The 14,357-nt window shown below is 39.8% G+C and overlaps 1 protein-coding gene across 3 annotated transcripts in view; it reads right to left on the minus strand.

The window, feature by feature from the left end:
• Positions 1-14,357, minus strand: part of CILK1 (ciliogenesis associated kinase 1) — a 67,325-nt gene that overhangs the window by 33,615 nt on the left and 19,353 nt on the right. For all 3 annotated transcript variants that reach the window (XM_077487798.1, XM_077487796.1, XM_077487797.1), the window contains exons 5-9: positions 12,645-12,724; positions 7,680-7,812; positions 6,752-6,923; positions 4,803-4,970; positions 1,217-1,522 (exon numbers count right to left, since the gene is read on the minus strand). In XM_077487798.1, the coding sequence (XP_077343924.1) occupies positions 1,217-1,522; positions 4,803-4,970; positions 6,752-6,923; positions 7,680-7,812; positions 12,645-12,724 (859 nt within the window). The remainder of the gene's footprint in view (positions 1-1,216; positions 1,523-4,802; positions 4,971-6,751; positions 6,924-7,679; positions 7,813-12,644; positions 12,725-14,357) is intronic.

Consider the following 14,357-nt stretch of genomic DNA (forward strand, 5'->3'; position numbering starts at 1 on the left):
CTGTTGGAGTCTGCAAAAGACCTGAAACTGGGACGGAGATTTATCTTCCAACAAGACAATGATCCCAAACATACAGCAAAATCTACAAAGGAATGGTTCACAAATAAACGTATCCAGGTGTTAGAATGGATTCAGGTCTGGACTTTGACTTGGCCAATCGAGAATCTGTGGAAAAGCTGAAAACTGCTGTTCACAAACGCTCTCAATCCAACCTCACTGAGCTCAAGCTGTTTTGTAAGGAAGAATGGGCAAGAATTTCAGTCTCTCGATGTGCAAAACTGATAGAGACATACCCCAAGCGACTTGCAGCTGTAATCGCAGCAAAAGGTGGCTCTACAAAGTATTAACGCAAGGGGGCCGAATAATTTTGCACGCCCCACTTTTCATTTTTTTATTAGTTAAAAAAAGTTTCAAAAATCCAATAGATTTCGTTCCACTTACATATCTTTATGTTTGAAGCCTGAAATGTGGCAAAAGTTTGAAAAGTTCAAGGGGGCCGAATACTTTCGCAAGGCACTGTAACATGTTTGTTCATTTGTTTTTAAAACGAGACTTTACAATCACTTTAAAAGCAAAAAGCAGACACAAATCTGCACATGCTCAGTTGCTCTCTATTCTTGCCACTGTGCCTAAAATCTGGGTCACTAGATTGTTGTGCTCTGTGGGTGTTCTTCTTTGAAGTAGAAAATATGTCTACTTTGCACACCTCCCACACCTTCACTCAAATAAAACGCATTGTATGGGCTTTACAAATATGTATATCGAAGTACCGCCACACTGCAGAAGTCCAGATTTACATTTCACATGTCAATCTTTGCCTGATGCAGCATTCGAAGCCTGTGTATGTAGTTTGTAGATGTGACTGGGGTAGAGCAGAAGAAGACAGGGGGATAGGACTTTTAAATTGTTATTGCACAGCAAGTAACTGCCAGGCGGATGTCAGCGGAGGCAAGCATACAGATGAACTATATTCATTACGGCAAGGAAATTAATTATACAGAAGATTAGGTCTATAGTCAAAGTTATGCAACCTTATGAATCCTTTATATTTTACTATTTATGTAACTACTGTTTACTAACAATTATGTGTTCAATATAAACAAGCAACAATGGTCTAAAAAATAAAGAAATAAATAAATAAAAACAAAAAAACAATCTGCATCCTATGGGTAACATTTTAATTTGGCCCAGTTGTTGAGAAATCCTTTTTACTTACAAATGAAGGTTGGTTGCTTCTTGCTGGTAGCAGTGGGTGGATGATGGAGCCTCTTCCTTGGGAACTCTCTAAAGAATCTGTTGTGGATGTACTCATTTTAACAGGAAGTCCATTTGACTGGCTTTGCTGGAGGCCTCGGGTTGAGAGTCTAGTATTAAATTTTGGAGGAGGCTGAGCAGGTGGTACAGGTTTGATATGCAATGGAATTGGCTTCTCCAGGATCTCCTTCTGTGGTTTTGTTAACTCTTGAATTCTTTGAGGTGTTCCAAGAGCTTGACCCACTTGAAAATATGGATGCCTGAGAGCCTACCATTGAAAACATAGCAATGAAATTATATAATGTAAAATGCATAATGAAGCCAATCATATTTTATAGGTGTAGTTCAAACAGGCATGAATAAGTATGTATGAAGTTAGCCTTGAATATACTCTTTACAATTACATTTTAAATACACATAACAAAAACAGCTTGTAAATGCCATTTGTTTTTTTATTAAATTACAAACATGCTCTTCTTGCCTGCTTTGTGTAATGGTTTTGCACAGAGCACCCCGATCCTCCTTTTACAGGTTCTCCTCTGCTATTTGCTTTCAATTTCTGAGGACTACATGTCCCATGGTACCTTGCTGCCTGCAAGCAGTAATTTCTGTACTGACTTCACCTCCTGAAACTCCCTGGCAGCACCTCTGTAGTTCAGGAAGCAGGCAATACAGGGCATAGTGTCACAGAATTCAAGAAAGTAAATACGTGGGAGTAAGTTTACAAACCTCAAGCTTATTCAGATTAATAGGGGCAGGTTGGAAACAAAAGAATTGAATTCAATCACTTCACCTCCAGAAGTGTTATCCCCCTTCCTGACCAGGTAATTTTTTGTGAAATGGAACTGCGTTACTTTAACTGACAATTGCGTGGTCGTGCGACACTGTACACAAATAAAATGTAGGTCCTTTTTTCCCCACAAACAGGTGGTATTTCAAATTTCTTCATCAATTTAGGTCAATGTGTATTCTGTTACATAGTTTTGGTAAAAAAAATCCAAATAAATGTATATTGATTGGTTTCTGCAAAAGTTATAGCGTCTACAAACTATGGGATATTTTTATTTTATTTCAATTTCTTTTACTAGTAATGGCAGCGATCAGCGACCTATAGCAGGTCTGCAATGTTGCAGCAGACATTCTGACACTTTTTGGGGACCAATGACACTAATAGAGTGATCAGTGCTAAAAATATGCAGTCACTGTACTAATGACACTGGCTGGGTTGGGGTTAACATCAGGGGCGATCAAAGGGTTAACTGTGTTCGAAGCTAGTGTTTCTGTGTACTATGGGAAGTGTTTTCACTAAGGGAAGGCATGATATTTTTTTAAATGTTGCTTTGATATACGCTTCAAAGTGAAACTGTGGGCAAAAATAAAAAATTACATATATGATGTAGTCTGTCAACAGCATTGTAATCTGTGTTGGGCAAGTTTGAACAAGTTTGGAGCAGCCATTAGGGACGCACTTCTAGTATTTGGCCCATTCTGTTTAGCAAGGAGAGGGGGGGGGGAAATCAACCCCCAAAAACAATCAGAACGGCCATTTCACTGCTTGATTGCTTTTACAGGCCCTCCAGTGCTCCTCCAGTGCTGTCCGGTTTTACCCGTGCAACCAGCGAGCCAGAGAATGAACCCGTCAGGGGTGGAAGTTTCCCATAGAGCTGACTGGGGGCCAGATGGTCCCCAGCCATCTCTATGACCCTTGGAGGATGGAAGCAATGTCACTTCTAGTGCCGGCAGATGTAAACACTGCCTTTTTTTTTATTTTTTTTGGAAAACCTGAGATTGATTTTTATTTTTTGATCTCATGCTTTCCAGCATAGAGGAGAGGTCTGGGGACTTATAGACCCAGATCTCTCCATAAAGAGGACCTGTCATGCCCTATTCCTATTACAAGGAATGTTTACATTCCTTGTAATAGGAATAAAAGTGATCAAAAAATGTAAGGGAAAGTGTAAAAATAAAATAATAATAAAATGCGTAAATTCTCCCCCGCCCCCGTGTGTTCGCACGCAGAAGCTAACGCATACGTAGGTCGCACACACATATGTAAATGTCATTCAAACCACACACAGATAGCACTGCAAACATTGGAGTAAGAGCAATATTTCTAGACCTCCTCTGTAATTCTAAACTGGTAACCTGTAAATATTTAACACTATACAAAAAAATTGTGGTAAATATATATATTTTTTTTAATTCATGAATATGTTTGTTTTTTTCCCCAAAAAATTGCTGCGCAAATATCGTGTGACATAAAAAGTTGCAACAACCCCCCTTTCATTCTCTGGGGTCTCTGCTAAAAAATATATAAAATGTTTTGGGGTCTTGAGTAATTTTATAGCAAAAGAATTATGATTTTTACATGTAGGAGAGAAGTGCCAGAATTGGCTTGGGAGGCAAGTGGTTAACACGCTAAGCAGTAAGGGAAAGCATAGACGAGTTTTTGGAAAAAGTGCAGAAAGATGAACTATCCCTTTAAGGAATCAGGCAGAGATTGTACTAGCGTACCTGTCATACTTAATGTACAGATCTTTACTCTTCACACAACAAAAATATGAAAAAGCAAGAATTTAAAATAAAATATGTTGCTTTAAAAATAACTCAAACATTTACTGAAATAAAATATAAAAAACATCCAAAATTACACGTACACAAATACGCACAATCATGTTTTTGTTTTGTTTTTTACACACAAATTTAACTTTATTCTGAATTTTGCTGTTCCACTTTGATAGCCATTTTAGAATAAAAGAGGTTTACCAATAGTAGTGTTGTTGTACATAAGGATAAGAAGTCAAAATTCCCCTTCAACACTAAACAGCCTTTATCTCAAATACATACAGTCAGAAACTCTGGGGCTTTTATTCTTATTCTTCCTTCACTACTTTGTGAACCACAGACTTCGAACAAGCATGGGCCATGAGAAAGAAATATGGTCCAATTATTTTATTATTTCCACAATATAAAATTTTTTGCATAATTTATTGCAATTTTGACTATATTGCAGGGCACCATAAGGCTGCGTATTGCTTAATTTTAGACTTTAGGGTGGTCTGTAGGGTGACATAGTGACATAGAGGCTGGGAAGGAGTCACAGAATGGATATGAAGGAAATCGTCACATTAAATGACATGAAGATGCAGGCATTCCACACCCCCAGAAGTGTGGGATGCTGAAACTTCTAGAGGGGGCTGTAGCTCTGCAAGTGAGCAAAGATCAGCTGTAATATTATCAGTACTGGAAAGTATTATAAATGTACTTTAAAAGGCTGCTTAGATTTCACTTTAATGCTGTGCTGCAATACCACATTACATTTGCAGTAAGTGCATGTCAGCTCTATGATTATCAGCCCCTGCCCCAAGAAGACCCAGACACTTGCAATTGGGGAGGAAAAGAACAAATCTTGGAAGACGATCCAGGAAAGGCAACGATTTCACAGTTTTTTGTTTTTTTATTCCCTTTAAGCATATTTACAACCTCAATTCCATTAATAACTTAATTTTACTAAAGTTAGCTAGTCTAACGTGACTTACAGTACCCACCTTGCTAGCTGTTGGCCGTTTCTTAGGGTCCCACTGAAGCATATCTCGCATGATCTGGATTCCTTCACTACTTGCATTAGGAATTAACGATTTTAGGTTATTAGGAACACACTGGGGCCAATGAAAATTCATTGCAGTGGCAAGTTGGTAGCCTTCAGGCCAGTCAGTCTGAGTAAGAGAATGATAGCATTAGAATATCAAAATAATACAAGAGAATATTAAAGTAAACCTTTATGAACCTTATTGGGTGTACAGGCTACAGCGCCACAATGAACGTACTGTGCCTATATTTGGATGGACCCAGAATCTAGGGCACTCAGATTGCTGAAGTGCTGTAACATGCACATTTTTCCATGTCCTGACAGTGTCAATTGCTTATCTGCCTCTTCTTATCACTTACATGTTCCCTTAGGCCCGAGAGTAACACAAGTGGTCCTTCTGCCTAAGGCTGGGTTCACACCCTCGACAGGTGTGGCTCGCAGCAGGGGTCCAGTGCATCCCCGTTCTCCGTTTCAGGGACAAATCAGGACCAAATTTTTTAATGAATTCGTCCCTGAAACTGACCTAAAGGTGCACAACGTGCCTGTGCAAGCCGCTCCGCAGCGGAGATATGTGACCCCGCTCCATAGAGAGCCGGTCACAAACTCCTGTCATGCGAATTGGATGTGGGGAAATCCACATCCAATTCGCATAGGCGTGAACCCAGCCTAAACGGTGGGAGTGCTCTTGATAGCAGAATGTGGTGAAATGTGCACGTTAGAGAAACCCAGTATTTAGGGGCCCCTGTTATGCTGGAAAGGGAATCAGAAATTAAATGCAGGAGCCAAAAGGTCTCAGCATACAGTGCTATAGCCTGCTCCATACTTTTGGGGTACTGTTTTACTTAAAGTGAAACCTTAGTTGAAAAATTAGGTCCTGATAGACATGAGTGCAAAAGGGGCCAGAATGAAGTGATCTAAGTAAAAGATTTAAAATAAGAGCCCACGTTGTTTAAAATCCTGTAATGCGCAGTCTCATCCTGCTCTGCACAGAGTCATCTGTCTTGTTTTCTCAGCACTGTGCCTAAATAAACAAGTCACTAGAGGCCAATTTGCCGACAGCCTAAAGATTTACTGCTTCAGAGTAAGCAAAGAAGCAACAGAAATCACAGAAAAACCATTGCTGAAGAAGGAATTTCTTAGAAAGATTAAGGATTAGAGAGATTAGGGAGAGAGAAAAGAAAAGCAGGAGAGGTGACAGGACAAACTTTGCCGCTAAGGAAGACAGAAAAATAAAAAAAATAAAGGATCCTCTCTAGCTGAGCCTTATTTTAATTGCAGAAAGTGACAATTTTTTTTAATTTTTTGAGACTAAAGCAGGCCACAGATTATGCAAATTTCTTTCCTTCAGCCACGGTTTGAAGGAAAGAAAATTGGTCGGTTTTCCCATCAACACAGTCAGTATTGATGGGGAAAGCTCTCTCGCTGCGCTATTGTATTCTGACAGCTGGAGTTATCCCCGCCGTCAGAATACAATGATCACTGCTACTCAGTCGATCAATAGATAGACTTCAGTACAACCAGACTGCATATAGAATTATCGATTTTCGGCCAGTTCCGAACTGGCTGAATTCTGATGTGTCTATGTCCAGCCTAAGGAGAGGGGGAGAGTTTTCAGTAAGAAAGTGACTTCTCTGGGCTTCAACAAAATGGCGGTCTCCAGCAAGAAGAAAAACAGTAGAAATGCTGGAGGCAATTTTGGTAGCATAAATAAATGTGGAATGTATGTTCTTTTGTTAAAGAACATTAATTTTTCTTAAAACGGTTATGGGTAACGTTCCACTTTAAAGTAATACTAGAACGATTCTTAAGCCATAAACCACAGGAGGTTTTTAATTCTTACATATTAAATATTTAAAATGTACATAGCTGAAGTTAGTGACCTACAAGAATACATAAACCATGTCATACCTTTTTAGGTGTTCCAAGAACCTGGCAAATCTTGAATATTGTATCTATCTCACTGGAGCCTGGGAAGAGAGGTCGTAGAGTATAAACTTCAGCCATGATGCAGCCAACAGCCCAAACATCGATGGGAGAGTTATAATTTGTAGATCTAAGTAGCACTTCAGGAGCTCGGTACCTGTAAACATAGCACAACAGCATTGTTGATGTGTGCATCTTAGATTTATACATAACTCCCAATTGACCCGGAATGGACATGGACAGTTCGTTTCATTTCACTGAAATCCCAGCATCCTACAGATCCAGGCTAACCCCCTGCCCCGATCCGGCTCTGATCCCTCTGCAGTGCATCTGGCCTCTCCTCCTCTCCCCGCCAGCTGCATTGGGTAAGAATGAGCTCTGGCGTGTTCGCACAGCCCACGTGCAGAGCCCGCCAGGAAGTCGGCACTGCACTAATCACAGGCAGTGAGACATTTCCCAATTTCTGCAGCCGATCTCCCCCTTATATTTCCCCAAAGCCCCCCCCCCCCAAAGGGCTGTTAAAAATGTAAATCCTGGCAAAAAAAAAAAAACTCATTTCCCCCCCCCCCCCCCCCCCCAAACCCCACACTAGCATGTTACGACCATGTACATTGCGCGCAGTTGCAGGCCACTTGCAGATCAGCAGCACTCACTTTAATAAGGCAACAGGGTATAAGTCATGATCCGGCTGTGAAGCAAACCATTGCTGCCCAGCATCTGAATACCTCCAGGTGCTACCTCTGCAACTAAATGGGATATCGGTTGAGACACCCAGAGGGTGCCAAATTGCCACCTCCTAGCCATAATTTAACCACACCCACTTTTTGTTATATTCCCTGAAGTGTCCCTCATTCATAAATGTCAAAAGTTTGGCTGTATGTACTAGCAGAGGTGAAGACTAAACTGGGCTTACCATCTAGTGGACACATAATCGGTATAAGGGGGTCTTGATCTGGTCTCTCGTGCTAATCCAAAGTCTGCTATTTTAATAAGCTCTGGACCCATGCAAAGGAGGTTTTCAGGTTTTAGGTCTCTGTGAAAGAACCCTGTAAACAATATTATTATTAGTGATTGTGAAGAGTTCAAAATATATGCAATAATATTGTTATGTAATATTGTGAATAAAATTAGTTCACAAAAGTACATCAAAAGGCTTTTATATGACAGTCTACACAAGTCTCAAATCCAGATGCTCTGTGATACATAATCCTCACACAGTAAACAAAAAAAAAAATGGAGTTAAGCTGGGTACACACGGGCCGAATGTCAGAAGACATTTGCCAGTTCAAAATACCCCGGCCCGTGTATATCGGTCTGTCGGACGAGCATGCTGGAAAACCAGCCGCCAACCGACTCCTGATCAGCGATCTCAGCCAATGGCCCCCAGTCAGAACACAACAGCTCAGTGGGGGAGATCGCTATACTAACTTTGCATTGTGAGTACAGTGACTGACCAGGGCTGACTGGACAGCAAAAACCTATAGTGTGAACCAGGCTTTAGACTTACCAGTAACTATTTACAGTAGTTTTCCAGGACTGTCCATGAAATGTGAAGCTCCTCCCCCTAGAGACATTGCCACTATAGGATTTAAGAGGCGGTCCTCCAGACATCCACTTCAGTATAACTGAGAACCAAAGGCTGGATCTGCAAACTATGGCAAGATACCATAACAGAACAAAAGAGCAGGAACTTGGCTGTCCTTGAAGACTACTGGAAACAGAGTTACCCATAAGTCTAACTCTACTTTTCCCCCAGTAATCTTCCAGGGCAGCCCATGAAATGATAACTAAGCACATACCAACTTGGGGAAGGACCACTGCTTGGGAGGACCTTACGCCCAAAAACCTGATACTGACAAGTGTGAAAGTGAAAGTGTAAAACGAAGACCAGATTGCAGCCTTACAAATTTGTTCCTAGGTGGTGTTGGCTCTTTCTGCCTCCAATGCTCTTGTGGAATGTGCATTAACCCACGTAAGAGGGTCTTAGCCCCTGCACCTGTAATCTTCCAAATTAGCCTGTCTCATCCAGTTTGCCAGAGTAGGCTTTGAAGCTCGTTGCCCTTTTCAACTTCCTGCAAAGAGCACGAGGAGAGCCTGTGAAGAACAAAAATATTTGCTTGCTTATAGAGGACATTAAGCATCTTTTTACATCTAAAAACCCTGTACTCTTTCTCCCTATCATTTGCAGGATTTTTGCAAAAAGTAGGTAGAACAAGGTCCTGAATCCAGTAAAGAGACAAGGATACTTTTGTTAGAACGGGGATCTACTTTTACCCCTTAACACTAGTGATAGGTCCCGTCCCATCTTCTGGTCTTAGCTGGTCTGTTACATGATAATGTCTCGAAAAATCTCAGAATAAAAAGAATGTTCATGTAACAACCTCCACAAGTAAAGAGAGCTCACATATGGTCGGGTTCACATATGTGCAGCTGCCTTTTCCAGACTGGGGTCCGGTGCGTTTCTGTTCACTGGTTCAGGTCCATATTTTTTGCCTGAATGCACACCTGAACCGGATCCAAAAATGCACTGGACTTTTTTGGAAACTGCAATGCAGCCACCCTGCACATGTGTGAACAGGCTCCATTGACAGCCGATCACATTCGCATGTCATGCGAATTGGATGCGGTTAAAGCCACATCCAATTCGCAAATATGTGAACCCAGCCTGAACCTTTAAGGGCTAATCCCTGGTCTGCTTCATCTTGCAAGCATTCCAAAACTGTAGGTATATCATTGCAAAATTCCTTTTTTATCATGAAATTTAATTTCTTCCAGATTTTTCCGTCAATGGCTCTGGTGACTGGTTTATAACTGTCAATTAGAGCATTAACTCACTCTGTCAGAAATTCCCAAGCCCTTTGGGATGTCCTACTCAGAAACCAGGCAACCAGCTTCAACCGGTGAACGTGAGGATGAAGAACTTGTCCTTGAGAAATAAGATCCTCTCTTAGAGGAAGAACCCAGGCGGGGAAATCTGCTAGAGAGTGAAGAAGAGTGAACCATGTTTGTTATGGCCAAAAAGGAGCTATGAGAATCAGACTTGTTTCTTCTTGCAAGAACTTTTGGAGGACTTGAGTTAGGAGCTCTATAAAGAGGGAACACATAACGAAGAGCAAAAGGGCATGCGTTCTGTAAAGCATCCACCAATGATTCCCTTCCTTGACTCAGAGAAGTCTTCTGGTAGTAAACAGATCTAGTTTGGGCTGACCCCAATGATCCAATGAAATGAAAGGGACCACTCACCCTGACTGATCTGAAATATCAGGGGTCTAAACAGGCCCCTGAAGATTTATTTTTGAGACAGAAAGTGATTGTATCTTGTGCATCACACAATGTCCAGTACATAATAGGGGGGATTTACTAAAACTGTAGCATTCAAAATCTGGTGCAGCTCTGCATAGAAACCAATCAGCTTCCAGGTTTTATTGTCAAAGCTTAACTGAACAAGCTGAAGTTACCATGCATAGTTGTACCAAATTCTGGGGGCTCCAGTTTTAGTAAAAGGAAGTAATGTCACCAGCACACCAAAATCTACAAAAATGGGTCCAAACATTTAATCAGCGATCAGATAATTACAGCAGAAAATGTTTCGGAGCCACGCAGGACCCATTCATCAGGTATGTGAGCAGGTCACATGCCTGATAAAGGTGTTCTGTGTGGCTCTGAAACTTTGCTTTCTGTTGTAATTATGTGATCGCTGATTTTTGGACCCAATTTTGGCTCCAGGGCCTCCAAAAAAAAGTGATAGGTAGTCAAGAAAAGAGATGTACAATTTATGCCCCTAGAATGCCTGAAGAAGCTCCTTGGATTTTGTGGCTAGGCTGTTAAAACCTCTCACACATGTAGTATCACCATACTCTGAAGGAATAGAAAAATTTGTTTTGGGGTGCAATTCTAAGTATGCCTATGATGTGTGTTAGCCCTTGTACAAACGGTCGGAGATTCCGACGGAATGTATTCTATCGGACCGTTTTGTCGCATATTCCAACTGTGTGTGGTCTGCATCGGACTGTTTCCGTCGGAATATCCGACGGACCAAGTTTTCCAACTTGCCGGTAAAGTTTTCCGAGAAAATGCTCCTATCGGACATACTCCGATCATGTGTAGCCTACTCCGACGGACAAAGTGCCACACATGCTCAGATCAAATTCCTAGACCAAAGCTATTGGCTACTAGCCTGAACGTAGTTCCGTCATAATGAAATAACGTCATCACGTTATGTACAATCGGATTTTCCGACAACTTTGTCCGACCGTGTGTATGCAACATCACTTCCGGACCTCTTCCGGAATTAATCCGTCGGAATTACTCCGACGGATTTGGTTGTCGGAATCTCTGACCGTGTGTACAAGGGCTTCGACATATCCTATTAAATGACACAATTCTAAGTATGCCTATGATGTGCGTTAGACATATCCTATTAAATGACAACTTTGTGAAAAAAAAAGTTTCTTGCAAAAAATAAAATAAAATAAAACAAACAAACATTTTCAAAAGGCTTACTATGCCTTTCAGAAAATACCTTGGAGTGTTTTCTTTCCTAAATGGGGTTATTTCGGGCATGTTTACAATGTCCAAGTGTTCCAGGGTCTCAATATGTAATAGATAGTCAGGAAATTAGATGCATCACTTATGCTCCTAGAAAGCCCAAAAGGTGCCCCTTGGTTTTTGGGTCACTCTATGCAACTAGGCTGTGAAATAGTTTCACGCATGTGGCATCGTCATGCTCAGTAGGCATAGTAGAATGTATTTTGGGGTGTAATTATAAGTATGCCTATGCTGTGTGTGAGAAATAAGTTATTAAAATTACAACTTTGTGACAAAAATTTTTAATTAATTTCTTTGTTTTCCAAAAAATTGTGAGAAAAAAAAAAAAAAAAGCAAGAAGTACAACTCCCTATGGATTCTTATTAAATAGCATGGGCTGTTTGCATTGTAGAAAAAGGGTCATTAAAATGGTATCTGTACTGTCCTGACATTTTAGGGCCTCAAGAAATGAGAGGCAGTCAGTAAATCAGGATTGATAATTTTTCAAATGATAGAGAAAGAGGTATCTCTCCCCCCCCATATATATATATATATATATATATATATATATATATATATATATATTATATACACACACACACACCATAGTTTGAAGACTATAATTTTCATACAGACTAGAATAATATATACGGATTTGGGATCTTTTTACTAAAGAAATTTATGAAGAAAGATTATTTATTTGCAAAATTGTATAACAGAAACAGAAATATTTTTAGCATTTTTTCATTCATACAGCACAAAATAAAATAAAAACTTGGTGGTGAATAAACAACAACGCCAAAGAAACCTGTGTCAGAAAAAAATGCAAAAAAATTCATTTGTTTACAGGGTGTAATCATTCAAAGTGTGACAGCACTGAAAACTGAAAAATGGCCTGGACTTGACGGGGGTGAAAGTGCCAAGACTTAAAGTAGTTAATATACTGTACAGTAAATTATGTATTGCTTATTCTGGGAACTGTAAGAGGTTAGAAGCCTGGCATAAATAGTGTAAGCAAGGTTCTCCGACATCAGGAATTATGGTCATCAGGGTAGGCATACACTTGAACAATTTTGACAGGATGGGATAGCAATCAAGATTACCAGTTTATTATTAAATATACAAAGTTAGATTAATGTCTAAATCCTGGACATGTTCCATTTATCCTCGTTTTTTTTTTAGATTTCAAATAAGTGAAGACAAAATGCATTCCTACAAGCATTGGAATTCAGTATCTTTGTAGTTTATGAATAAACCATTGTGAAACCCTGCCTAAAGAATGCATACCAAAGGCTTTTTTGGGCAGATCCAATATCAAATAAATGTGAACATTGCCGTTTAAAAATCTTACCGTATTTGTGTACAAAAGCAAGCCCTTGAAGTATCTGAAACATGATATTTCTGATAGTGGTTTCTGGAAACAGTTTATTCCTGTGGGGAAGCACACAGAAGCACCAAGTTACCAACACAGGTTTACTTGAGCTGCTTTAAGCTACAGATCTCTTATTTTAGCCAAGACAAAAAGGCAAAAAACACAAGATAAAAAAAGACCATTTTTATGTTCAGATTCCTCCATACACCTAATCGAGGTTATATAGTTACAAAGTTAGTGAGCTTGAAAATCAAAACAAAAAACCCTGAATAAAACATGATCCAATTCACTCCAATAGGGGAAAACTCCTCCCTGATCCACCAAAAGACAATCAGATATTCCCTGGATCAACTACCCCTGGTGTTATTACCTCTAAATATTAAACTGCATATTATATTCGTTTTCTGACAGTGGGACCCCCTGCTGTCAGAATACATTGATTAGCAGCTGAATTGATCAGTGTACGGTATAAATGAAAGGTTTATTATGGGATACTCAGTTGTTTAAACTGACACTAAACTCTGGTTTAAGTATGTATTCTTAAAATGGAATAAAAAAAAAAAAATACTGTACCTACTATTGTTCTCAGTCTCCTCCAAATTATTTTTTTCTGCTGTTATGCAGCTTGCTCTTTTTCTAACTTCTCAAGATGGACTAGGAACTATGAGATGTGCAGTGTGCATAGAGTAGTGCACATTGTGATATTAATGCAGACTGGGTCTGGACAGTTGAAGAACTTCAGAATGGCATCAACTATTCTGCTGACCATTACTTAGCAGATAACTAATAAACAGGGAGCTGGAGGTGTAAATATCTAAGTAAAGCCTTTACAGGCAGTCTGGCATGGAATAATTCATTCTGTCAGGGTTTGCTTATCATCTCCATGTCTGTTAACAATAAACATCTACACAGATCAGATTTTCAGTATGTCCCACTGAGTGAATTGGGATTAGCCATCACAACCCCCTTAACAGACATTAATAAAATATACACCTCCATCCCACTCTAATAGTCCTCAAAAACTTTATGTGTCTACGTTTAAAGTGGTTGTAAATTAATGCTGGGCAATAATATAAAAGTTATCAGGCTGTAACCTGTAGGTATTTAACAATATTAATACCTATAGAAAACGAATGTCTCTTGGAGGGCAGCTGCATGGTCTTAAACCTGTGACATCCCATCGTCCACCCCTCAGACCTCTTGATTGGCCAAATTGTTTCTGTCCACACCCTCCTCAAGGACCAGAAAAGAGGGACTGCATCAGTAGTCTGGAGCTCTCCTTTTACCATCAAAACAAAGACTATCAGCCAAGATCCATGAGAGCCATTGATCCATCTAATGCTCATTGCCTGGACTCTGCTGAACGCACAGAACCAGACACTGTTCAGTATTTTCACCCTTATATCCTTTTTATTTCAGTTGCATGATTGTCTCTTTGTTTATTTATAATACAATTTGTAGGAAAATATTTTGTTTGCACCGTTATCTTTTCTATTATTAAACAATATTTTGAAAAGTGTTAATATTGTCTCTAATACACTAACGCAGAACTTAAATAAACCCTGTCTCTTTGAAGAGCCCTACACGGTGTGTATTACAGACGTTTATTTAGTCATAATGCTTATTGCCAATATTGTGAATGTTTGATAGGTTACAATAAAAAATATCTGGTGGCAGAATAAAGCATTAACA

This window comes from Lithobates pipiens, unplaced genomic scaffold (assembly GCF_037356315.1).
Source record: "Lithobates pipiens isolate NorthernLeopardFrog02 unplaced genomic scaffold, aLitPip1_a1.2 Scaffold_18, whole genome shotgun sequence".
Classification (NCBI taxonomy): Eukaryota; Metazoa; Chordata; class Amphibia; order Anura; family Ranidae; genus Lithobates; species Lithobates pipiens.